At 48.3% G+C, this 26,929-nt stretch overlaps 1 protein-coding gene across 3 annotated transcripts; it reads right to left on the bottom strand.

Annotated features, from left to right (window-relative positions):
• Nucleotides 1-279: 279 nt before the first annotated feature.
• On the bottom strand, nucleotides 280-23,247 carry LBR (lamin B receptor). 3 transcript variants are annotated; one of them, XM_037069398.1, is made up of 14 exons: nucleotides 23,164-23,247; nucleotides 15,634-15,812; nucleotides 13,913-14,185; nucleotides 11,647-11,730; nucleotides 10,975-11,167; nucleotides 9,829-10,025; nucleotides 7,904-7,958; nucleotides 7,348-7,539; nucleotides 6,614-6,717; nucleotides 5,629-5,754; nucleotides 4,573-4,741; nucleotides 2,986-3,066; nucleotides 2,587-2,709; nucleotides 280-1,980 (listed from the first exon to the last, which is right to left on the bottom strand). In XM_037069398.1, the coding sequence occupies exons 2-14, from the start codon at nucleotides 15,796-15,798 to the stop codon at nucleotides 1,820-1,822; spliced, it is 1,923 nt and encodes a 640-aa protein (XP_036925293.1). In that variant the 5' UTR covers nucleotides 15,799-15,812; nucleotides 23,164-23,247; the 3' UTR covers nucleotides 280-1,819. The 3 variants fall into 3 exon arrangements, with proteins under 3 accessions (XP_036925293.1, XP_036925292.1, XP_036925294.1); XM_037069397.1 differs by lacking the exon at nucleotides 23,164-23,247 and adding an exon at nucleotides 20,890-21,008; XM_037069399.1 differs by lacking the exons at nucleotides 13,913-14,185; nucleotides 23,164-23,247 and adding an exon at nucleotides 20,890-21,008.
• Nucleotides 23,248-26,929: the final 3,682 nt, after the last annotated feature.

Here is a 26,929-nt window from a genome sequence, read left to right as displayed (position 1 = left end):
ATTTAAGAATTAGTAAGAAAATGATAAAGTAGAGTTAACAAAAGACAGAAGGTGGGAGATCTTATTTGCTCCAATTCATTTGCTGAAATAGTTTGAGGAACTGTCCATGGTTTATGGAACCTACCAACACACAGCCTTTCACACAGAACTAAAGGCCACGGGGGCAGGGGTCCCGCTGGTCTTCTGGACCCCCTGTGGTCTGGGAGGGCAGGGCAGGGCGGGCGCTCTGGGACGGGCCCAGAGTCACACACAAAGGAAACACGAGGCTCCACAGTGATCAGAGGACAAGTTTTTATTCCCAACATTTCCAACTTAAAACTTCATTATAAAACCTGCCAAAGATAAAAAACAAATTGTAGCTGCCGACAGCCTCCTTGCTCACCGCTGAGGGAAGAATGCAGTGTCCATCTCCTCCCCACAGCGTCCACGGTGGGCCTAGGCCATGGCATGCTGCGGGGACACAGGCTCCCCCGACAGTGTCACAGACTACAAGGCGCAGCCACCTCAGGGCCACAGCGACAGGGGCTGAGTCACACACTGCAGACAGCAGCGCGGAGGGCGCCGCGGACGCAGAGGGCTCGTGCAGAACCCGCATAGTTAAATGCACACTGTTGATCGGATCCCCGTACACGTAAGACAGTGACAACTGAAATGTGAGTACTGAAGGCCAGTGGACTTGCTTTCCATGTCGAGTAATGAATGATGAGACTACATCAGCTTAACTAGAACTTAACAGCCAACGCTACCTTATGCACAGCTATTCAACTACATAGGCTTTAGAGAGAGGATTTTAAACTATTCCCTTAAACTGATTTTAGATAAACACACTCCTTCACAGAATTTTGTAAATAGAAACACAGTATAAACTGCATGAGCGCGACAGTAGCAAAAACAGTTTAATTAAAAAAGTCAAAAATATATAAAAATATTAGCCCAAAATGGCAAATTTTCAACCACCAATCTGAGTAAAAATGTTTAAATAGGGATGTTACTGCAAAAATATATCTTTTTTTCTATCTGCAACAGTTTATAAAGGCAAACAAACACCTGCGATTGAGGTAGAAAAAAGCCAAATTTGCAAATTTTGGATTAAGAAAAATATCCTTCCTATATCTTAATAGCATCTTTTATATAATAGTAAATGAATTCTAATTGTTTCAAAAATTCTAATTCACATGAAGTACTTTACAAAATTTAATTTAAAATACTGCAAATGTTTTTGTTAGATATTCCATCCTGGCAATTATTTCACATTCAAAATACTGTACAGGAAACACTGAAGTCACCATATATTACATAAAAGCTATACACACTTACATTTCCACACAGTCTCAGAAGCTCAGGTTTAAGGGGACTACTGCTGACGGTCCCCCTGCAACAGCGCCGCCGTGTCCGAGCTCGCGGTTGACGCGAGTCTGGATTCTGCTCGCCAGTCACATGACTAGTTAACACATCAATTTCAAGGAAACATGAACATCCTCTTACTGCCATAATGCACTTTAACTGGAACAGTGTTTTCACTTAAGAAGAACCAACAGACAAAACAAAAATCAAAACTCATAAACATCAGAAGTATTTTTCTCAGGGCCTTGATCAGACTTTTCAGGACTGAAAATTTCCTATTAGAACACCAGCAAAGTCAAACACCTCTGTGATTTTACCTGTTGTTAATTATTCGGATTTAATCAAAATAAACACGGCGAAGGGACAAGCCTGGGGCACTGCAGTCCTGACTCTCACACACAGTGAAACTTGGAGACACGCAGGGCAGTGCGGGGGAGTCCGGCTTTGCGCTTCTCTGGGCACAGGTGGCGGAGGGTCAGTAGACGTAGGGGAGGATGCGGTAGGGCACGCGCTGGCAGTAGCGGTCCCAGGCCACGCCGTACTTCTTCCTGCAATGGCGCTCGTCCCGCATCTCCCGGTGCACAAGCAGCAGGGTGAAGTAAATCACGTAGAAATACGGCAGAATGTGGTTAAAGCCTGTGGGAACAGTGGGAACAGGATTAGGTATTTCAATTTCCACTCCTACACAATGTGCAGTTGCTCCTGCTTTCCCCCAAACCCTCTAAAAGAACCCTTAGGTGCCTTTATTTTCTTCCATAATGGGGAAAACTCAGCCAGTCCAGGAAATCCCACCGGTGCATGGCAGAGGTAATATTGAGTGAAAAGTATGATGAATCCATTCTAACAGCTCATTGTCCTGCGAACGAACACCTGTCCCCACCCGGCGCTCAGGGAGCAGCAAGGTGGGGGTGGGAGGGCGGCCGAGGGGCTGCTACCAAACAGCCGCCCCCCCGCCCCTCGGGGAGCCCAGGTGTCTCAACATGGAGGCCCACTGGGCCTGGAGGAAAAGGCCCCACTGATTCCACACACTCTGCTGAGCAGAACACACAAGGCAGTTTCAAACGGAAAATTCTGCTTTCAGAAATCTGGATGAAATGGCAGGCTCTGGGGGCCGCTGACTCCCCACAGAAGCCAGATGCACGAGGTGCTGTGTGTCCGCCATTGGGAGGAGCGTCTGCCGGGGCCACCTGACCACGGGCAGGCAGCTGGGGAGAGTGAGGCTAGCACGGCCCGAAGGCTTACCACACGGGAGGGACCACGCCAGAGCCATGATGAGGTCACCCAGGTAATTGGGGTGGCGGACCAGGCCCCACCAGCCAGACACCAGGAGGTTTTTTCCCGTGGAAGTATGAATGGTTTTTAAGTCTGTATAAAAACAGAAATATGTTTGCAGTGATATGCAGACAAGTAGAGGCATAAAATCTTTATTCAGCCCTGGCTGGTGTGGCTCAGTAGTATGAGCACCACCCTATGAACCAAAGGGTTGCCAGTTCAATTCCCAGTGAGGGCACACGCGTGGGCTGCCGGCCAGGTCCCCGGTTGCAGGTACACAAGAGGCAAGTACACATTGATGCTTCTTTCCCTCTCTTCCTCCCTCCCCCTTTGCAACACAAATAATACAAATATTAAACCAATACTTACGCGCGAGCCTTGGATCAGTGGGGTTTTTCCGGAATGCATTTTTCTGAGCGTTTGCACATCGGAAGATTACATAGCCACAAACTGTAAGTTTTTAAAAATTTCATGTTAGCGATTTAGATACAACCTAGTATTTCAAGGCATCTGTAACTTCTCTTAGAAGTTATTTCTGAGCTCTGAGGACATTGTCAAAGGTACAGCACCTTTCAGGCAAAACTAACCTATAATAGTGACCTCCCAGAACAGAATGTGACACAGCCCACGTTACAATGACCAACACTGGGACTGAGCACACTGAAGAACACAGGCCCTGCCAGCGGTGACACCTACTGGCCACAGGAGGAACAACACTTGTTAAGACGGTACCACCAAGCACGTAAGTGTCAAATCCCACTGCAGCCCTACAAGCTGGTAGCTTCATTTCAAATTTCAACCTGTCCCAGTTAACGGGCCCTGACACACCACTGACTGTTAACTATGATACTGTCAGTCCTCAACAAAGTAGCCAACAGTTACTCCTCATTATCTGCTGATCTGTAATGCCCTGTCTTACACGCCCACAGGCACAGTTGGCTTGGCTAAGCCAAACCGCAGTTTCTTCTTCTCCCACAGACCCTAGTGCGTGTGGCTGACCCAGCCGCACCTGAAGGCCAGTGCAGACCTCCCCTCACTCTGGGGGAGGAGTTCAGTGAGCGGGGCAGTGACAGGAAAGCCCCCCTGAAGCTAACCCACGTCGCTCGCCCACGGTGGGCCGCAGCTCCCCAAGCCGCGCTGCTCGCTCTTCCCCAGCACGTCTCCCACGCGCCACCGCGCACTGGCCTCGCTGCCTGACTCGGCCGCCTCCCGCCCCACTGTCACCCACTGCAGTGCCTGCACGCCACAGCTCCCATCACCTCTGGTCTATCAGTCCCTCTTCTAGTCTCCTCCGTAGGCCTCACGTGAGTGTCTGAGAGTCTAGTCCTCCCGTCAGAATATAAGTCCTAGGAAGGCAGGACTAGTCTTCCTACTTCTTCAGGGGCCTACCAGAAAAAGCATGGTTCCTAAACAATTACATCTGAATGAATTTTAAGTTTAAAAGCAAATTGCTTTGTTCAGAACTGTCTCTTTAGAACAAATGACTGCCACATCGGAGGGCGGTCAGGGGCGCTGAGTGAGGGGATGAAGACTGCAAACCGGTCCCGGGGATGCACAGTGCAGCAGAGGAGGGAGCAGAGTCCGCAGTCACTGTCACGATGACGCGTGGGGCCGGGTGGGGGCCGACTGAGAGGGGCCTGCTGCGCGGGCTACGTGAATGTCTAACCGCTGTGCTGCACACCCGAACTAACAGTGAACACCAAGTGTAACTGCAAGATCTTGTTAAATGTTAAGAAAGTAAAAACAAATCATTCTCTCTTTAGAGAACTACTGAAGAACCTAAGTATGAAGCATCCATTTTCTTGGCAAGACGCAAGGATCTTATCATTCCTCCATCAAAATTCCTTAAAGTGGAGCTCACTATGGCCACCTAAAAAGGGGTGTTCCCAATACAGAGAGGAGAGCACACAGAGCTGGTGTCCAACGCTCAGCACCCAGTGTGAAGGTGACACTCACCTTTCAGAGCGACCATGAACGAAGCTGCCAGCCAGGACACCTCGTGCGGATGGCTGACTAAATAAAAGGCCTGCAAGCTGTAGATGAAAGGGACCCACACCAAGTCCCCAAACGCCAGCATGAACCCGAACCCCTCGTGGGTGATGTCCATGGTCGTCAACACCGCTTCCTAGGAGGGCAGAGAGGGGACAGAAAGTTTTTAAAAGGTAGGGGGAGAAAAGTTCCTTTTTAAAGTATTCAAATAACGTACTCGTTTGTAGTCAGATGTGTAAGGGCTGTGGGAGGGCCTCAGCCGAAACTGTTCTGGAAGTGAACAGGGGGCTCTGGTTCCCCAGCGAGTGTCTCACACCAGGTGGTCCCACAGGCTCCACCTGCTGTCACTCTGCACCCCCACTCCGAGGTCCTGGACGGTTGGGACACCTGTAGTGCGCGCCTCAGCCTCCCCTGGCTGCCAGCCCCGCCCCTCCCTTCACACTTGGCACTTCTCACACTGCCACCCCCGAGCGGCTGCAGCAAGTGTGGGGCGGCACTGGGACCGCGTCGCTCTCCCCCACTGGACCAGGACACCACGCTGCCCCACCTTTGCCGTCCCAGCACTCGGCACACTGCCCGCCCACCGTGGAGGACATGTTCAGTGTCTGCTGGCAGAAGAAGGAGATCGCCAGCTGCCTGCGTCAAGTGCACATGCACCAGCATAATTTCTAATCCCATCTTGCTTTTCAGGCAGCTTGTCCACGTGAGGAAATAAGCCACCTGGCGATAGGGCCCACTGCCCGCCCCACTTCCCACGCTGAGTTGACAGAAGAATGGACCTGCTCTCACGGATTTGGTCAGCATGGCCAAGCAGCCAGATCACCACCGAGCCTGGTGCCTTCTGCTGTGCCCACGGGGGCCAGCTCAGAGCTTCAGGGCAGTGACACCGACCCAGGGCTTTCAAGCCCCGTGGGCAGGGCGTCCTCCTCGCTGCACAGAGAGGCCGAGGCCCCGAGACGTCAGGTCACTGGCCCACACTCGAAGTCCTCCAACCCCAAGGCCTCTGCTTTTAAAACGAATTACCTCGTTCCAGAGTGCATCCACCACGTATAAGAACTGGAAACTGTTCACCAAAATCATTGCCAAGGACGGGGTAGCACGATTCTGTGACTTCATCTCAGCCAGAAGCATTGCCAAGTTAATAACCACCTGAAGTACAAGGGGCGAGAATAGTCCGGAGCACCTCCGCAGAGGCCCTCAGCTCCCACAGATGGAAAGACCGCGCCTTCGCAGCCCAGAGGCCCCTGCAGGCGCCACCTGACGGAGCAACTGCCATCACTGAAGAGACACACGGCGTCAGGAGCCCCGACAGGACACACTCAGGAGAACACAGTACCCCTGCCAAAATCGTGAGAAAACACTGGACCAACCCAAATTAGTGTCCTTTCCAAGGGTCAGAATCAGGAGACACAAGGGAAAGCCAAGTAACTGTGTAAAGGACACCAAAGCAAGATAAGCTGCGAAATGCACTGTGGGGCCTGCAGAGGGCGCTGGAACAGCACGAGGTCATCGGCGGGAAAACCAGTACAACTCAAGGCCTGTGGGTTTAGTTAAAAGGCTGTAAACAGTGTCACCACACTGTCTTTGGTCACTAGACCATGGCTATGGCAGACGTTACCCCGCTACTCACCCATTACCACTGGGGATATGGAGTGACAACGTAAGAGAACACTCTACTTTTGTGACTCTCCTATATGTCTAAAATACGTTGTTTTTAAAGGGAAGAAAATGTTTTTCGTTACATGAATGCATAGACTATCATTTTCCTGCCTAAGCACTGACTATAAAAATAAACTATTTTAAGCTTTAATAACCTCTAACAGGGCATCTTAACCCTCTTGACTATGTTTATACTAAGAAAATATTTTAAGTAGACAGATTTAGGGAAAGCTGTAATTATTCCTAAAAATATATCCCCCACAGCTTACTTTGAAATTTTCTACAATTCTAAGTCCAAGACTAATTTGCAGTACTGCACTGAAATTTTATTTAAAAAGAAAAGACATACCCATCCCATCAGTCCAGGACGCAATTCACAAAAGTATTTGAGGTCGAAAGTACCAATCCGAGGATTTAGTTCACGGCCAATGAAGAAATCATAGATGACATTTCCTGAGAAGGCAAAAGTTCTTATTCAAACAGAGCTTTTTAGAAAAGCTCTATTCCAGTCCCAGTAAGAGGCTTTCAAGTCACAATTCAGTGCAGAGGCCTGGCACACAGGAGGAGCCCCCGGGGACAGACAGTGGCTGTGCTGCCCACCTGGCTGGAAGCCTCCGGAAGCTGCCCCTCGGCTCGGGGGTCCCTGGGGCCAGGTGCCCTGACAGGGAAACTACAGGGGGTTTTGTAAAAGTAGACTCACAGCTTTTTAAAATAAGCAACGTATTTTTTTTTGTTTAAAGACTTTAGGTCAGAATCAACCAATTTGAAATCTCTTTTTTAAAGGATATTTACTACTTGGGGAAAAAAATAATACGTGTAATGAACTATGACGCCATCAACCTCACTAAAATGTTACTGTACATGAGGTACTGGAATGCCTTACGGTCAACAAGCAACTAAAAAAGGGAAGAGAAACCAATTGAGTATGAGGAAATAAAGTTTCTTCCTTTAACTTTATTTTTCTTTAAGTGTTTTCATCTCTGTATTTGTCCTTGTCTCTTCATCTCATAAACTGAAGCTCAAAGAGATTCCACGTCTGCAAGCCTGTGGGTGGCCATGCAGGCTGCCTGCACGTGCACTCACCTGAGCTGGCTGGCGACAGCTGGCCCGGGGGCGCGCGCCGCGCCCGCACGTACAGGTACACGCTCAGGGCCACGGAGAACACGAGTGCCGCCAGCGCTAACTGGAGGAAGTGCTGGTACACGTAGTGCAGGTCCACGCCCCACGACAGCGCGGCCCCGACCGCCGCAGACGTCAGGAGGAAAGCATAGAACCCTTAAGGAAAGGCAAAAACTCAGGTGAGCGCAGGGGCCGCGTGAGATTCGCCCCACTACAATGTAAGGCAGCGTCGGGCTCTGAGGTCTCGGTTTGGTTATTTAGGCCGAGTACGCGCAGATACACGAACAAACAAGACCTCTGGGGGTCGTCTTCAACAGAGACGCCGCACCGCTGAGACAGCTTCCCACGTATTTTACCGGGTGGCTGCGGGTACAAAGCATCCTATCTGCGTGCCCTCGGACACCGGGGACAACTCTCTGTCCACCGCTCGGGCCCAGCCAGCTCGGACAGTTCACAGAGCACAACACTCAAAAGTTCTGAGCTATCTAGTCATCAGTTTGAGTCTTTAGAAAAAAATCACCATTTAATCTATACTTGAGTCTTCTTCCGTCAGCCAGCGGTGTTCCTTCTACAACCTTAAAAGAAAAAAAATTTCATTAAAAACGTTAAAGGCATAACACCATCCTACATATGTCTCCTAACACTACAAATCTGCACGTGCCCAAGAGGGAAGGCTACCTTTTAGTAGGGAAACTTAGTAAAAAGCTTCTTTTTTTTTAAATTGTATTTTAGTGATTATGCTCTTACCGTGGTCCCAATCCCCCCAACCTGCCTTGGCAAACCCTCTGACCAAGAGAGCCCGCCTTTGGGGACAGTCTGGAAGACAACCCCAGCAACCCTCCTCAGTGTGCGAGGTGTCCCAGCGGCCACCCCCAACCGCCCCACGTGGCTAAGAGCTCTATGACCCCTACGTTTCCTAATCTCTAGTCAAAAAGCTTTAATGACTCCAGCTGCACTGTCGTGCCCTGGTGAGGTCCTTTTTTTTTTTCTCTTTTTAATTCGTAAACAATGTGATTTTATGGTGAGGTCTTTTTCAACTGGGCTCCACCCACTCACCCTCTACTCAGGCCCGTGTACCTGCTGCTGCAGCACATGCACTCGTGTGCTGACCCGCTCGGCCATCTGCACATACGTGCCCACCCACTTAGTCCTGTCATGTGACCCTTCCCCTCCAATAGGAGACTGAGCACTTCCTGGGTGGGACCACTCGCCTCCACGCAGGACACTGGCGGCACCCACAGCAGGCGCTCGAGAAACACCCCTCGGACGGGGTGAGTGAAAGTCCAAGTCCTCCGGTCAATGGCAGTCACATTTCACTACCCAAAACCACTACTCAGAACATTGAAAGTCATTTTGATCTGCCAACTACTAATACGGCATCATCTTTCTTGGGCTAAACTACTTGACCCTTTCATTAGCTATGAAAGGGAACCCAGGAGAAGTTCAATGCCTTCTGAGATCACGGGATTAACAAAACCCCACATGCTAATTTGAAATGACCCTAATTTATTAAAGGTCTCACATAATATTGTGCTGGGTTTCAGTTTGTGTCTGTCTCCCCCCCCCTCTCTCTCTCTATATATATATATCCACAGACACACACATTTAACTATCAAACCTGCTTTTCAAATGAATAGTATCTAGTTTGAGATTAACTAGCCTTACCTAAATTAATCTGAACTGGTGATTTTTACAACAGAGGCTGACCATAAGAATGCCTGACTGTCCACAGCACAAAAATCCTCACTCAGCCAATAATGTGATGGCGAGATTTCAGAGTATTTCCAGTCTGTAGCTCTAGCCCCTGTCACGGACATTCGCTGCTCCTAGTAAACCTGATCCTTTGGTTTACAGGCAGTTGGTAAACTTGCAAAGCCCTAGAATAAGATCTCCAAATGAATTATTTATTGCTCAAGGAATCTCATGTTCCTTTAAATAATCCAAGTATTCTACCAAAAGGAGAAAAAAACTACCTTAGCAATGAGGACAAATTTTAGACATTTCATGAGTCTGAAAGAACAGAAAATGTTCCTGACAACAAATTTCTGAAAATTAGAAACTCACCTTATTTTTAAAACTATATTAAAAGATGCGAACTAAATCCATTGAGTTCAGTAGCATACCAACTGATCATTTTAAATTCTGCATCTGAAATGACACATACTAGAGGGGACATTTTTTCCCAGCAACCTCTACCATTAGGCTGTTTTGCACAATAGTTTATTCTTTTCTATTTGGTTTGGAAAGTTACACAAGAGACCTCACTCAGATTTCTGAAGTGCCACTTAATAAGCAAGTGTTATCGGATTCAAGAGTAAAGGCTTAACAATCTAAGTTTGGGCAGTTATGACCACAGACAGCTTTCAACCTTCAACCTGTGAACTTCTCCTACATAAACGTAGCGAGTTTTCACTCTGCACCCCGCCCCCAACCACAAAAACTTACCCTCCCGATTGGCAGTAAGTAGAACAGAGCCTGAACAAAAAACCACAGGAGGTAGACCCCAAACACTCTGGTTTCCCATAAATCATTCAGAGCTGGCAAAGGAGGCGGGAAATTCAGAAGGCTGGGCTCCTTCTGTTTGCACATCAGCAGCAACAGGAAGAGGAAGGCGGGCAGGCCGAGCACGATAAGAAACACACCTGCAGACAATTAGTGAACGTTCAAGGCTCAGCTTTCAATCCAGTGTTTCCCCTCCCCCTCCCCCAAAGAATCACTTGGGTTTTTTAAGGTCAGAACTCAAGCCTGGCTGGCTGTTGGAAACCAGTTTCTGGTGTCCCATCAGAAAGTCCTCATCTCTGCCTGTCGTGTCCAGTGGGCAAGCAGCGTGGCCACTATAGCGCAGCCACAGCTGTGTGGTGCTGAACTTCCGGCGTCCGGGCTCTAGAGCATTTACACCCCAGCCACTGTGCAGCAAACACGCTGAAGCGCCAGCCACTTAGGGTGCGCAGGCTTTCGGTGATGCCGGATGCCATCTTTAACAGACCGGCTAGCCAACAGCTTACAAAACCAGAGCAATTAAGCCCCGCCAGATCCTGAACCATGTGGCCAAGAAGTGTTTTCCTTTACTAGCTCATAAAATTCCACCAGCACCGCCCACTTAATAACTCCAAGCCTCTGAACACATCAGATCTCCGACTCATCGCCAACCCGTCTGGCCGGCAGGGCAGCCGCCAGGACCCCGTTTCACGTCTGCGGCATCCTCTCGCGGCCCCTGCCGCAGCCAGGCCTGTCACCGCAGGTCCGAGGACTGGCCGACTTCCCTGTCCCTGATCATTCACTTCGACCTTCCTCCCGTCACCTTGTTGATCTAAATCTAGCAATCGACTGCTGGAAGTTTTATTTACAGCCACTCTGGCACCTTTCTACTCAATTTATCACCCTCAAAGACGCTCCCACCCCAGCTGCCCTTCCCAGCTGGAGGGCTCTTCCCCGGGCTCTTCCCCAGGCTCCCGCTGGCTCGCCACCTGCCCGCCTCGCCTGACGGTCCAACCGGAGCCCTGCAGAGAAGGCCCTTCCCATTCACTTCACAGTGACTCCCGCCCCCCCACCCTGGGCTCCCCCCACCCTGAGCCCGGTTCTGACACCTACCGGGGACTCCTCCAAAATCCAAGTCCTTCGTTTGCACAGCTGGCACTTCAAAGGTTCTCAGTGATGTAGGTCCTTTTGTAACAACTTTTTCTTCCTGAAATTCTATTTCTTTTAACTTGTTCTCTTCTCCTCTTGGACGAAGACTATACTGTGTAGATATGTAGCTACTTTCTTCTGACAAATGGAACTTTTCCTAGTTAAAAAATAAAAACTGTTAAACATCTGTAATCAGTAATTATCATTAATGCTTACATGAACTAATTCAGCATCTTAATATAGCCATATGCTAAGAATAAATTTAAGTTACAGTCTTAAATAAAGAACAAATTTTTGGAATTGATTATAAGAAGTACTTTGGTTTTCATTGTGCTTCCTTACAGAAAGTCACTTTACCAAACAAAACAATGACCCCGAGCCCTGGCTGGTGTGGCTAAATGGACTGAGCACCAGCCTGCAAACCAAAGGGTCACTGGTTCGATTCCCAGTCAGGGCACATGCCTGGGTTGTGGCCAGGTCCCCAGTAGGGGGCTCATGAGAGGCAACCACACACTGATGTTTCCCTCCCTTTCTTTCTCACCCCCCCCCGCCCCCGCCGTTTTCCTCACTAAAAATAAATGAATGAAGTCTTTAGAAGAAAACAACACCCCGAGATGAAAATGAACGCCGTCATACCTGAGGGGTTTTGGGAGGCATGTCGTTCCTCTCTGTGCGCTCAGGTTCCCCGTTGTACCTGCTGATGCTGTTTCCAAATGGTTTCTAAATTGAAGAATATAAAGCATTTTAACCATATGAATTGTAACTTACTAAAAAGGAACCTGATGGTAAATCTTTACTATTGTGCTATCAAGCAATAAAGTCAAAGATTTTCACAGCTTCAATTCTGAAGAATTCAGGATACTTTTGTTAAAAATAAAAATGTATAAAATTAACTAAAATTTCCCTATCTACAAAAAATTGGGTTTTATAGTGTAGACTCAAGTTCTTTCATCTTTTAAACATAATTACACTGAGCCCTGGCTGGTGTGGCTCAGTGGATTGAGTGCCAGCCTACTAACCAAAGGGTTGCCAGTTCAATTCCCAGTCAAAGCACATGCCTGGGTTGCAGGCCAGGTCCCCAGTAGGAGGCACGCAAGAGGCAACCACACACTGATGCTTCTCTCCCTCTTTCTCCATCCCTTCCCCTCTCTAAAAATAAATAAAATCTTTAAAAATAAATAAATAAACATAATAATACTGAATGTTAAAATTTCCTTATTCAATGACAGCTATTCTAACAGTATTTGCTCTGTGAGTTAGAGAAGTAAAAAGCGGTCAATTAGTTCATTAACTGGTTAAAAAAACAAAAGATGAAAAGACATTCACTGCCCCAAGATAGCTCATAACGGGAACTTAAGAAATAATGGATACTAAACAGTATTACTAGTGACTCACACACTGATAACTTTTTCAATTTCATGCTGCCTGGTTTTTATTTAACCTTAAATTTCCTGACTCAGTCTCCTTTCTTGAATGTGCATTCTCTTTAAGCAGTAGATGGATTTTCTTATGAGAGTGAACAGGGAAAGTGCCTCGGCTTGCAGTCTTTTCAGGCAAAGCACAGCTGTAATCTATCACTTTGCTCCTTCAAATGTCACTGACAAATTATAACAAATTATAATGCTAATGAACCAAGAGGAGGAAAACAAAGGAAACACCCAAGTCTATTCCTGGCTGGGTGGTTCCGCTGGTTGGCACGTCATCCCGTACACCAAAAGGTTGTGAGTTCCATCCCATCGGAGTGCGTGTGGGAGACGACCAATCTATGTTTCTCTCTCACATCAAACTGCTCTATCCATCTGACCTGGCAGCTCCACTTGTGAGAATTCATCCTAAAGAAATATCAGATGTTGTATAAAAATATTTGTTTATAATAGTTAAAATTTCTAAAGAAAAAGCTAAATGCCTATCAATAAGGAAGCTGTATTTGACAACTGTGTGTGTATGTATATCTGTATATCCAAATAATACAACAAAAATGATGTAGAAAAATATAATACAGGTTATTACCAATATTTAAAAAATTTTAAATCTAACTACAAGTATGTACATGACCCAGTTTTTTTTATTCTCACCCAAGGATACGTGTTTATTGGTTTTAAAGAGAGGAAGAGCGGGGGTGGGGGAACATCAATGTGAGAAACATCGGTCAGCTGCCTCCCGTACGCGCCCTGACTGGGAATCGAACCCAAAATCTTCTGGAGTACAGGACGACACTCCAACCAACTGACTCACCCACTCAGGGCCGTAATCCAGTTTTTAAAGGTAATTTTAGAAATCTATGAGCATTTTATCCAGAAAAAGTAAACAATAAGTGAATAAAAAAATGACCTTTATTCAGTTCTTTTTACTTAAAAATAACTTGTTTTGGTCTACTGTCCCAAGTGCTTTGTGCAAGGTTCTACAGGCCCCACTCACCCTAACAGTTCCACGCTTGAACTTTTAAAGTAATTCCATTAAAATTATCATCATCTTTGAATAGAAAAAGGGATCATGTAAGTATTTCAATGCGAAGGGGCCAGAAGATGTTTATTTTGTGCATGAACTTTTACATATTATAAAAGCTTACTCAGTTCAAACTACAATCTACGTCTATTTCATATTAAAAATTACTTTTAAAAACACATTAAATAGTGTTCTTGTAATTTGTTTCTCATTGGCATTTATATTGTTTTTAATTGGCATTTCATCTCTAGCATTACACCTTCTATTCTTGCAAACATTCATTTTTTATGAAATCTTTTTATGAAAGTCATTACCTTAGATTTGATATTTCGACTGGCATTTTAATTCTTCTAACTGCACATAGTATGAGTAAATGTGTTCCTGAAGGGGAAGACTGTGTGTTGGGCAGACCGAGCACTGTGCAAGGGTAAGATCTCCCCAAGACACAGGCACGTACCAAGACCAGTGGAGTCAATTTCACTTCCAACACTTCCTTCCTGATTTCCTTAATGTCGGCATGGTGCGAGGCAGGGGCAGGCTGGTGGGAACTTTTAGGTGGTCGGCCAGGGGATCGGCCCGGGGAACGGCGGCCGGGGGAGCGGCGGCTGGGAGAACGGCGGCCGGGGGATCGGGACCGTGACCGTGACCGTGACCTTGATGGATTCCCTCGACGTCTGGAGGGAGAACTGGAAGTTGAGCCACTTTTCCTTTGCCTGAAGGAAGTTAGAGGCTAGAGAGGAGCAGAAGGCAGGGTTTTAGCACAAGTCCTAACACACACAGACAGAGCCGCATCACAAGAGGGCAGCAAACATCACTGGTACTATTAACTCTACCATCAGCCCGGGAAACCCTGGGACCTGAGGGTCGGCGCCACTGAGGCCAGCGAGCAAGGCCGCTGCAACAGGGGCCCTCCGTGGGGAGACACACGCAGCCCTCCTACTCCTAGTTCTTCTTCGACGGCACTGCCACGAAATGAATGCGCCTAAACCAACTAGCTGTACATTTTCACAAGATGAGTTACCATTACCACTGATTAAAGCTGAGATGATGGGACAAAAGAAATCTGCACAGAAACGCTAATAACAAAATGAGCCCTGCAGTTTCACTCCGAACAAAACACACCGGCAGGTCCTGGACACGAGTACAGCTTGGATTACTCAGTGAGGCTGCATGGCCTTGCATTTTTTAACTGCTTGCAAACAAGACCAACAGGAGAACGAGACTTTGTGACACGTGAGCATCATCTGAAATTCGAATCTCAGTGTCCACAAATAAAGGTGCATCAGATCGGCCTTGCCCTCACCCCACCCAGGCTGCCTGGGGCTGCTCTCGCTCTGCAGGAACAGGAGGGCCCATAAGGCCCAGAACACTGACTGACTGCCCCTGCATTCCACCTCTGCCGGCCCTGGTCAGCACACTCCCCTGCGGGGGTCCGAAGGCTACGGGTTCAAAGACCAGCTGTTGCTAATCTGCAACAGAGAACGGAATTACAAACAGCTGTGTAGAAAGGGCTGCAGCATTTTGACAAAGTAATTTTATGTCTGTTGAATCCATAATAAAAAGTTAGGACTGTGTACATCTTTTTCATCTGTCATTTTTATGGTATTTTTTGCGTAAGTACTTGTACACTATGGGTCGGATATTTGAAAGCCCAGCCCTCACCAGACTCAAATCTAATTAATGTCATTCTCCTGATTGAATCCGGGGCGAGGCCCAAACTCTCCAGGTTTGACCCCGCCCCCCACTGGCCCTCGCCCCCCACACCCCTCTAGCCCTTGGCTGGCTGTGCTCCCCCAGCGCCAAGCCTTCCGTATGCTGCCCTCTGCGGAAGCCGCCTTCCATCACCCGAGTTTTTCCTACTGGGTTTCAGCACTCAGCCCTGGTGTCACCACTTCTAAAAGCCTCCCTAACCCACGACAAACTTCTGTCACACAGCGAATTAAGCCAGGAACGTGACCGATGTCAGTACTTCTTCTCCAGTCACCTGGGAACGTCTCAGGAACAGGGCACTGTGTCTCACTCACACATTCCAGGAGCCAGAAACACTCTCGGACCCAAAGCAGGAGCGTGACCCTGTGCCTCCACACGGCGCCTGAACTAACCGCTCTGCCTCGAAAACCACACACATCATTACGTGCTTGTGACAGGCCCGCGTGGCTACGCCACAGGAGCACTCACCTTGATGTCGCTCTCTTTCAACTCGAGCTCCGTTCCATCTTTGTACTTCACGGTGTAAAGCTGGGATTTGCTGTCGTGGCTCAGGATTTCCACTTCGTAGTAAAGTGAACTCCCCGGCCATCGACCTCTTACCACCTCGCCATCGGCAAACTTCCTACTCGGCATTTTCGAAAATCAGTCTGAATGGTTTTAGAGGAAAAAAAAATACAGAGTCAATGCCATATCCACTGACTTTTGCCTTTTTACATAGATTGGACACTGAAATACGACTCTCCATACCTTGAACTGGCCAGGATTTTAGAGCCAAAAGACGTGTGGAGGAGCGGTGTGCAAGCCCTTATTCTCAAGGTGAGAAACTAAAGCTTACCAGAATGCCGTTTTGTCCAAGGGCATGAAAACAGCCGGCGTGAAATGCAGAGTTGGGACAACACAGAGGCTGTTCCTTCTGCCAGACGTGTCCTGTTAGGAATCCCCTCCCCCGGGACGGCGGGGTCACTGTGGCACATGTGACACTAAGGAGTAATTATGATGACACACTGAGTGGCTGCCCAGGCAAAGCTCTGCCACCTAAGGTGACCACGTCTTGCTAATCAACAAGGAACAATCTCCCAAAGATTCGTTTTCTGATTTGTACATTTGCATCTAACCTTACAAAGTCTTTGAAAATAAATTAAATTTTTTCAGTGGGACAGAACAGAGAACCCAGAAATAAACCCACACCTTTATAGTCAATTAATATTTGACAGAGGAAGCAAACACATACAATGGGCTAAAGATAGTTTATTCAAAAAATGGTGTTGGGAACATTGGACAGATACGTGCAGAAAAATGAAACTAGACCACCTTCTTACACCACACACAAGAATAAGTTCAAAATGGATTAAAGACTTATGGATTAAAGGCCCACCTATGTTAGGCCTGAAACCATAAAAATTGTAGAAGAAAACATAGGCAGCAAAACATAGCCTGTTGCAATATCTTATCAGATATATCTCCTCAGACAAGGGAAACAAAAGAAAAAATAAATGGGATTACATCAAACTAACAAGTTTTTGCACAGCAAAGGGAACCATCAACAAAGTAAAAGCCCACAGAATGGGAGAACACATTCTCTGATACATCTGATAAGGGGTTAATATCCCAAGTTTATAAAGCACTTACAAAACTCAACACCAAACAAACAATCCAATTAAAAATGGGCAGAGGGGCTGACTAGACACTTCTCCAAAAAGTGGACACACAGATGACCCACAGACATATGAAAAGGTGCCCAACATCCCTCATCATCAGAGAGATGCACATTCAAACCACAGTGAAATATCATCTCGCACCAGTCAGAATGGCCATCATCAGTAAATCAACCAACAAGTGCTGGTGTGGGTGCGGAGGAAAGGGAACACTTTTGCACCATTGGTGGGAATGCAGACGGGTGCAGCCACTGTGGAAAGCAGTATGGAGAGACCTCAAAAAATTAAAAATGGATCTGCCTTCTGACCCAGAGATCCCACTTCTGGGAATATATCCGAAGGAACCCAAAACACTAATTCGGAAGAACACAGCACCCCTGTGTTCGCTGCAGCGTTATTTACAATCTCCAAGATGTGGGAGCGCCCGGGTGCCCCCCAGTAGGTGAGAGGATGGAACAGCCCTGGGACATTTACACAAGAATACTGCTGGGTTGTAAAAAAGAACAGAAGTTTACCCTCTGCGACAGCACAGCACGGATGGACCTGGAGAACATTATGCTGAGTGAGTTAAGCCAGTCAGAGAAAGACAAGTTCCATATGATCTCACTCATGTGGAATCTAACAAAGTGAACTAACAGGCAAAACAGAGACAGAATCATAGATGGCGAGCAGGATGACAGCTGGGGGTTAGCATAGGGTGGGGGACTGAGTGACCAGGAAAAAGGACCCATGGACATGGACAGCAGTGTGGAGATTGTTAGGGTGAGGGGGAGCAGAGGTGTAAGGGGACTAAATGGTAATGGGGGAAAAGTACAAGAAAAAATAAAATTAAAGTATATTTAATTATTAACAAATTATGAAACGGACTAGTCCGGAAAAATCAAGGATGTATAATTAACATTACTATAGCCCACCAATAGGGAGAGAAAAAATCCAAATCTATAATGAACAGCAGATTTGGGGTTCTTTCAGAAAGCTTTCAAGTCCCAAATGCACACCCAGGAACTTGGCCAATCTCACACCTGGGCTAACATGGACCTGGCCTTCACCCCCGGGTTAAAACTTTCTTTGCCACCAAACCAAAGCATGGCCCACAAACCCTGTATAAATGACATTCTGAGAAGCCCAAGCAACCCACGGGAATTGCTGCTGACAAGAGGCCTGACTGCGACCCTTTCTCAAACCTCAGCTGATTGCTGGGTGCCCCAGGTACCAGGGAGTAATGCTCCTCCCCCCACTGAGGGCAGTTCCGTGTCCTCGGGACAGATGCGGTGCCTCTGACCTGCACCCCCACCTCGATTGGTTGGGCTTAGGCCACCAAGCAGGCGGCACACTGAAAAGACTGGCCCTCAATAGCCTGTATGTCATCTGGGCATAAAGGTACACATTCCCTACCCAGCTCCTGCCGAGAGCTGGTCATGCAATGATGACAATGTTTAAGAACGTGTCACACCTCTGGAATTAGGAAAGGAGAAAGTTACACTACCCATCCCCCCCCTAAAAAAAACATCTTTCGTAAGCACCACCTTGCTTCAGGTTATCACCTGAGATAAAACTTAATAAGCTTCATTAGTTCAGAAAGACAGCAGCAAGGCTGGCAGATGAAAGGGAACACAACCAGTCATCTGGTGGAGGGGGCAGCTTTCTTCCCAGCACCTACGGAGATAGCATCGAGGGCGGGATGAATGGGTTTGGGTTGGAGTTCCAGCCAGAGGGGCCCGGAAGCTCTGGGGATGAAGTCACACCTGCCTGAGGGGGACTGGGGAAGAGGAGGGCAGCGGACACCTTGGGACATGGCGGAAGGACACAAAAAAGGAAGGTGACAACAGCAAGCTTTGCCTGTTTCAACATGTAGCTCGAGCCTCCAAGTTCTAAGAAAGAGGAAGGAAACGGGCTCTCCTCTCTCCTCTGTGCCCCCCTTTCTTCCTGGACCCCCTCAAATCAAGCCCCCGTTATCGGCACTAGTTCTCCCATGGTGGCCGACCGGGGTGGAAAGGAGGCAAGTCCATCTTTCTGCATCAGGATGCCATTCGAGTTTCAAACATAAACTTTTAAAACATAGTCTGAGGGGCCTTGTGGATTTTTCAAAAGGCCCTCTAGCAGATTCTGTACCTTTCCAAAAACTTATTCATTGGCGTCTTTCTGTAACCAATTAAATATTATGAGCTAAACAAATTCAGATATCTAGTGGGTATCTGTTAGGTCTCTCTAAGCTCAATTTTTTTTTAACAATTGAAGAATTGGGACCTGAGAGCAATGTTGCACACGGTGGTTGAAAGGGAAAAAACAAACCAGCTCTCCTGAGAAAACCACTATCCTACACACAAATGCTCCAAACGATGGAACCAGCAACATCATGTCCATCCCCACTTCCCACAAGATCCAAGCGCCACTGCCACATGGGACAGTACTGTGCAATCACAGCCTAATATAATCTTGGGCAGGAGTGAAGTCACCCAGAAAGGACACAAGTGCCTCTCATCGCAGACTCACTTATTGGAGGCAAGAGACATGTGAATAGGCTTCCCTCGGGAAGTTTCAGCCAAGTGTGTAAAGAAAAAATTTGCTTACTGAACAACGTCCTCCTTCCCCATAAGCGATGGAAACAGGGGGGCTCCAGCTTTTCCCCATTACGCCGCACCCTTGCTAACACGCCAGCATCCTCACACATCTGGCTCCAATGTTACTCTTGAGCCACACAAGAGAAAGCTGCTATTCTCTGCCCATCTGCGTACTACTAAGGGTCTCAGGCCATCTTTCCTTCACTTTTCCAAATTAGTCTAATTATGGAAGAAAACAGAAAGCTCAGATGTTGATCTCTCTCCTTCAACACCTGAGCCCAAGTCTGCCCTACGTTTCCGCAGATAATTGTTGCAGAATCGCTGCACCAACGGGAATTGCTGACCTTGCTCAGGATGCAAGGGCAGGATGGTCTGACGTTCCCCCGTTAGAAGTAAAAAGTGAAGGTAAGGCTCATTCCCCTCCTACTCACTCTTTTCCCTCCTCTCTAGACGGCTCTCAGAAAGAAAAACAAGTGGGTTTGGGGCTCGGTCTAATTCAGGGTCCCACCGCTCCTCCCGAAGCCCTTCCCATCCTTCACGGCCGCTGCTACAGGTGTGGTTACAGATTTGCTCCGAGTTCATTTGCCAGGACCCTGAGGGCTGGGACTACCTCGGCTCTGGCCACGCCTCAGGTAGCAGGTGAGCAAGCCCAAGGGCTCCGGACTGAACTCCTGGATCATCCAAGCGCTGTCCAGTGTATCCACGGGGTCGTTCTGAGTATCCCAGGCTGACTTCCCAAGAGCTCATACAACAAAGTGGGTGATGAAGTGCTTGGAAACAGGCCCTCTACAATCAAGTGCTTACTGGGGGCCTCTTGAGACTGCTAGCGGGGGTCATTATGAAGCATTTTTAAATGCCTTGAAACAGGATTGAGCTTTAGTAGAAGCACGTCAGCCTTCCCAGACGATCCGTTTTGGGATGTGCGCAAACAGGCGAGAGAATGTAACGCATGCAAGCGAGCTAGCCCGCAGCCCGTACTGGAGAGCCACCAAAGCGAGACAGCCACGACCCTCAAGGCCAGTGACAACCAGTGCGAATTAGTCAACTTTGCAACCCCACTTCCCGGTTCGCCAGGCTGCCGCGCCTTTCCTGCTTCCCCACCCGCACAACCCACGAAGCTACCCAGTTATCTGTCAAAAAGGCGCAAGACACTGGCCCGGGAGGGCGGGGGCTGCAGGGCGGGGACAAAGGGTCCAGAGAGGGTCACCAATCCCCAAATCTCTCTAACCAACACCACTTTACAGCGACGCGGCGCGTCCAAAATGGAGGGAAACGTCCCCAATTTAAAACCGGCAGCCCCATTTCCGCAGCTGGCCGGGCTGGGCCGCGCGCAGTTCAAGCCCCGCCAGCTGCGGCCCCGACCGACCCGGAGGAGGGGAGGGCGAGGCCGCGGCACCAGGCCCAGCGCCCGGGGACCCCAGCCCATAAGCCGCGCCCCGCTGCGGTCCTCCCCCGCCCGCCCCCCGGGAGGCCGCACCGCAGAGAGCGGGCGGGGTGGGGGCGCTCACCTACGCCAGACTCCGGCGGGGACTCTAACGACTCTGGGAGAGTTGCCGAGCTGCTACCCGGTGGCTGTTCCACACGCGCGACTCCGCCCCGCCGCGCTCTCGGGCTCTCGCGTCCCGCGATCCCGCCGCCCGGGCGCGCGCTTCCCCGGCACCCCACCCCCTCCTCGCCCCGCCCCTTGAGCGGGCCTCCAAGGCTTCCATTGGTTCCTCAGTCTTTTGAATCGTCCCAGGTGCTGTCGATTGGTCGCACGCCGTGGCGAGTCCGTCCATTCCGCCCCGCCCCGCGGCGAGGCCCCAGATCTGCCCCACGGGATCCGTGTGGGTCTGCCCTTGCAGGGTAGCATCTGGGGCGTCTGCCAGCAGGCACCTTATCTCTGGCGCCCAGGAGCCCTCACGCTCCCCGCTCTTTCCCTCCTGGCACCCGCCAGTTGCCTAGCGATGCGTGGTGAGAGTTTGGGGTGCGAGGTGGCTTGCCGAAAGAGATCACAAAAAACTACAAAGAAAATAAACTCATAGTGATAACCAAAGATCAACTGTCCCAGAGCGAAGGTGATTCTTGCAAAAACGCCATTAGTGTTTTCCTTACGGTGGGTGTTAAAATCCTCCAGAAGCCTCCGGGCCAAGCAGTGGCTCCAAAGGTGATCTGGGGCTTCTTTGTCTTGTCAATGGCTACTGCGCCTGGATAGAAACGGTCTGGAGGCCAGTGGGCAGGAGGAGATTGGTAACAACTGTCCTAGGGTCCCCAACAACTCGCAGAGTTCCTGCGACTGCTGTGAAGAGGGGGACTAATATTAAGAAGAGGTCATCGAGATACAGTAGAGAAAGCTCAGTAACAGCGTAACACAGGAAATTCTGTGGCTCCTTACACAATGAAATACCATTTAACCTGCTTCTCACAAGTCTGGTTGCAACACTGGCCTCCAAAATGCTGAATCATTACCTGGTATGGATCCTAACCCTTTTTTTCTTCTACAAGTTATCATTATGGGTTCATTGGTTTCCGTCCTTTGAGGTGGAGACTTTAAAGCAGTCCAATTGAAGTTCCCCATTTTGTAGTGTGGTTTTAATCAAAGTATTTCTTAACCTGATGACTAGGTTACCCTAACTTATTGGGTAAACTTAAGTGAATTTCCATTTTGGAAGCACACTCCATTAAATTATAATAATAAATAGGCTTTTCATTGATGGTCCAGCTTCAGGTGCAAGCGCTCTCATTTTCTCAGTTATAATTACAAAACAATCAAGTTTACTCAAAAAAGCAAACTAGCACATCGAGTTTTCTTGGCCATTCAGCCATTCACATCCACTGCAAATGAGTTCATCGGACGGAGCCTCTCCGAAGAGTAAGTTCGGACATGGAATTGGTCTTGGATGGAAATCGGAGCTACAGAATCGCACACTGCATTCCAAAGTCGGCAAAACCCACCTGATTTTTGGCAAAGCCCCGAGGCCAAGTTGCCTTACCCCCCTAAGGTGAAATAATATTCACCCTACTGCATTGTTTTTGCAGCAAATGACAAAGAAGTGAAAACACCACACCAGGTCCATGGGGACCTAAAACAATTACTATCCCTAAAAGCCAAGCAGTGCTTGGCCCTTTCCTCACGTCTCCTACCCAGTGTGCGAGGTTCCGCTGGAGCTCCCTTGAGGCACACATTCCCTGCATCTTTCCCTGGGTGAGGCCAAAGAAGATGCATTTGGGGGGTCAAATAAATAGACAAAACTTCCTTTTAAAGATCCGGTTTATAAAATCTCATCGTAACAAAATGAGGTTAAAAATTGTAAATTACTAGAATCATAGAAATCATCTTAGTTCACTTTCTACCTTATATATTTGATCTCCTGAAGACATTTTTAAACCAGCTGATTTTGAAAGCAGAGGCACAGAACAATAATTATTGTTTATTTCTGGAGGGAAATAGATTGGGGGAAAATCAGAAGTATATCTGGGCTACTGTCTCAATAAAGGAGCTGTTTGTATTTTCCTTCCTTTTCCTTTTTTAGGACGACTCAACAATCCACAGACTGGGGAGTGGAGAATCTCCATGTTTAGTTCTCAGAAGGATGCTGTCAACCACAATTAGCAAGCTGTGGATTGTCCGGATATATAACATCAAAGTCGCTTTAAGAGGCATGTGTCTTGTTAATGCGGGCATGAGAGGCACGGTCCCCTTCCCCCCTTTATAAGGAAAATGAGAAGTGATGGAGAAGCAAAGGTCTTCAGCCCCGTCACTGAAGCAGCCAAAAGTCACGCGTGGGGCCGGGAAGACTCACCTATGAAATACAGGAACCACACCATAATGCATTTCATCATCTGGCTCCACTTCCCATAGGCGATCAGAACTGAAACACCTTTGAGGAAGCAGGTAAAATTTCACGTGGCAGGAAGTCAGTCGAACCCTGCCGCTCTGCTTCATAAGGAACAAACTTGTGTCTTCCCAGAGTGACAGAGAGCATCCCCGGAGCCATCTGATCGAAACACACTTCTACAGATGTTGTTTAAGCCCCGCGGTTTCTGTTCTCATAGAAGTGGAGTTCATGGTTAACACAGTGGAATAACGATATCTGTCTCCATAACACATGTTTTCGTTTTTTCTTGGAAACACTGACACTTAGGAATATTTGCAGAACGTACTTACTTCACCCTCCTTCTTAATATTTAACTATCAGAGGCCAGAAAGTGAAACTATTTGGACAGACAGGACTCAGTACTCTGCCCCCAGCAGGAGAACTTAAAAGAGGCGGGACGCTCGTACCCTAACATGTTGGGAAACGTGATAAGGAAAAGCAGCAGCAGGTTCTGGCGGGATAACCACAGAACTGCAAGAGCTAACCTTTACTTCTTAAGCTCTTACCTCTGCAGACCGCTGCTCTAAGCGCATCAGAGATCTTGATTTATTTCACCCAGAGGACAGGGCTGGGCCAGGAGCGCTGCACCCCTTTCCCGCAGTCCCTCTCAGTCCTGCTCCGGCCCTTGCTGCCTCGATTCCCTCGCCTGTCAAATGGGGACAATAAACGTTCTTACCCTGCAAGGCAACTGTGGAGGTTCAATGCAATTATTCAAGTTAGTACAACTTCGTTTTATGCCCAGTTCCTTAAGTCGCTGTTTTTAATCAACTGTAGGTAGATTAAAGGGTGTTTTCGAGAGCGGATGTGTCGAGATGTTTTTAAAACCTGCGCTGTTTTTCATCTGAGTCTCTAAATGCTTTGAATCCTCCTGTAGCATGTGTGTGGATATATAAGCCTGTTGTATCTGCAGTCTTCTCATCCATTCTGTTCTAACTGAAAATCTAAGCCTGCTTGCTGGGTGACTTTGGTCTTTAATCCTTACCTGAGAACATTTTTTTGGTTCCCACTGCTTTTAGAGAGAGAGGAAGGGAGTGACAGAAACATCAGTGCAAGAGAGAAACATCAGTTGGCTGCCTTCCGTATGCTCCCAGACCAAGGATCATACACACCTGGACTGGGGACTGAACCCACAACCCAGGTATGTCCCTGGACCAGGAATTAGTTACAGAGGATGCTCCTACCAACTGAGCCACACTGGCCAGGGCTGCTGGGTTAATCTTAAAACTTAAAGATCCTTTGTTCAGAGAGTAATTATTATTTAAGCTTACATTGTTGTTAACATTTATTGATTCCTAACTGTTAAAAAATCACCTAAATTCTGTTCAGGTGCATTGGGGGCCACAGGAAAGAAAATTAATTCCGTGGCCTTCAGAAACTTGCCCTGTAGACCTTGGCCAGGCTGAGCTCTCTCTGTTCCTTTTTATATTCATCTTGCCTTCCCCACCCACTTCACCCTCCAGGTCCACAAAACTCCTGATGGGGCCGCGGACAAGCCTTTCTTTTACCCCTTCCTCTGAGAGTGGCTGTCCTTGCCCCCCCCCCAAGGCTCCCCCTGCCTCTCTGCCGGCATAGCCTTCCCCACATACACCTGTCACCACCGTGCATATTCTGGGCATCCGCTCCCATGGCAGGCAGGCAGCATATTTTACCTCTTTTTGTGTCTCTCCCCATTAAATAAATAAAGGATTGGTTCAGTATGAAACTGTTGGACTATGGTAAATTCTCTGCTTCTCGGGCTAGTCATGCAGCTTTTATGAGGCTGGATTAAGACAAGAAGCAACAGAGCTTCCCGTGGCACTAACTGTTCCCTCTAAGTAAGGTGGGCGAAGACGTGTTCTACCTTGGGGCACGGCTCAGCTGCCCCATGTCTCTTTGCCCCCTGCCGTGGTCTCTGCTCCCACACCCTCGCCGTCCACTGCACTGAACAGCCTTCGCTCAGCCTTGGTCTTGGGCTCTGCCGGCTCCCTCATCTCTCCCTTCATCCGGAACATGTGATGAGCTGTTTCTTTTTAAAACCTACTGCTCATGTCATGTGGGGCTTAGACGCAACACTAACGCATGGTTTGTGTTGGCACAGCTGCTACACGGTGAGTCCCTAAGGGCAGCCCCGCCCCCCCCNCCCCCCCCCCCCCCCCCCCCCCGCCCACCTCCCATCCACAGCTTGCACCCAGAAGCCGCTGTGGTTCAAATGCTGGGGACGTTTATGTAATACGTAATTACCATGTTGTTTCTCACTTCCTGTCGAAGCTAAGGCTTGCACATCAGTGCTGATTTTAGCTCTTCGGTGACTGTGCCAGCCCTGTCCCTAAAACTGCGCCCTGCCCTGGCCCTTCATGAAAAGTGGGGAGCACCCAAGATTGGCATCGGGGTGGGTGGAGAAAGGAGAGAAATGGGAGGGAACTGGTAATGTCCAGTGAGACCCTGGTGTGGGGAAAGTACTTTCCACTCTTCACCTTATTTATGACTCAAATCAAGTCACTGGCACACCTATTGTTAGCCCCATTTCTAGGATGAGGAAACTGAGACTCACAGAGGTGAACACATTCGCACTAGGGCATACCCAGTGAGTCAGTGCTGGGGCAGAAAATCCGCCCTGGTCTGAGGTCTCCTGAGTGTCTGCTCTTTCCCCCACCTGAACCCATCGACTCTGGGCAGCGTGCAGGTTTTCCTGGCCCTTGGATCCCAGCCCCCACATGTAACTCACTCCCGTGCTGCTCAGGAGGCAGCGGCTGGGCTTTGGGTCCACATTTCTGGGCAAAGAACACTCGTGAGTGTGCCCCTGAGCACACCTGGCATGCGAACTTGCCCTTGTCTTCACCCTTGGATTCTTTGCTCTGTGACTCTTTCTTATTTTAAATCCTCATCCCAACTGATATTGTTTAGGAAAGGGAGACAGGGGGAGAAAGAGGGGGAGAGAGAAACATCAATGTGAGAGGGAGACATCAAGCAGTTGCCTCCCATACACACCCTGACCGGGGATTGAACCCACAAACTTTCGCTGTACAGGATGACGCTCCAACCAGCTGAGCCACCCGCCAGGGCTCTCTCTAACTCTTTCAACCCTGATGCCCTAATTTCAGACTCTGTGGGATTGCCTGTACGTCTCTCTTCCGAAGGGCTGTCTTAGAAGACTCGCTTTTTGATAACAAGGGCAGATCACTATCATCGTGGTACTATCTTTAGAACAGCATCCAGTGTGATTAAATCTGTTTAAAATATGTTTGAGGACGGTGACATAAAATATTTGAGATGCATGTTTAAAATCAAATTTGCATGATTATTTTAAATGTCTTCATTTGGCTCGAGTCAGAACATTCTGATTGTACAACCTAAACCCTATTTGGAGCATAGAGTGTGTTGAACTTATTTCATTCAGAACACATAGCTACTTAAATGACTAACACCATAATGTGTGACTTTAGCTTTTTAAACAGATGAAATGTAATTGCCACATGGATCTATATGAAAATTGTACAGTGTCATCTTGAATAGCTTTTCGACAACTCTGAAGATTATTTAAAAAGATCGTTTTGGCAGGAAAAAACCTGCATATTTACACTAAGTTGCTGAAGATATTCCCTTGCTTCTGTACGTTTATACAAAGGCTAGGGAAGCAACCTATGGTAGCCTGAGCTGGGAGTCCCAGCCTCCCTCCAGGAGGAGTCCCGTTGCCAAACAAAATGCCAGTTCC

Source organism: Sturnira hondurensis, unplaced genomic scaffold, assembly GCF_014824575.4.
Source record: "Sturnira hondurensis isolate 20B ecotype Veracruz unplaced genomic scaffold, ASM1482457v3 Scaffold0018525, whole genome shotgun sequence".
Classification (NCBI taxonomy): domain Eukaryota; kingdom Metazoa; phylum Chordata; class Mammalia; order Chiroptera; family Phyllostomidae; genus Sturnira; species Sturnira hondurensis.
This window is presented reverse-complemented; position numbering and strand designations above follow the sequence as displayed.

Excerpts from the sequence above, each read along its gene's own strand:
- LBR (XM_037069398.1), bottom strand. The coding sequence starts at position 15,798 with ATGCCGAGTAGGAAGTTTGCCGATGGCGAGGTGGTAAGAGGTCGATGG. Across the intron at positions 14,186-15,633 it reads TGAAAGAGAGCGACATCAAG|CCTCTAACTTCCTTCAGGCA; the intron begins GTGAGTGCTCCT and ends GCTCCTCTCTAG. Across the intron at positions 2,710-2,985 it reads CACTGATCCAAGGCTCGCGC|ACTTAAAAACCATTCATACT; the intron begins GTAAGTATTGGT and ends GTTTTTATACAG.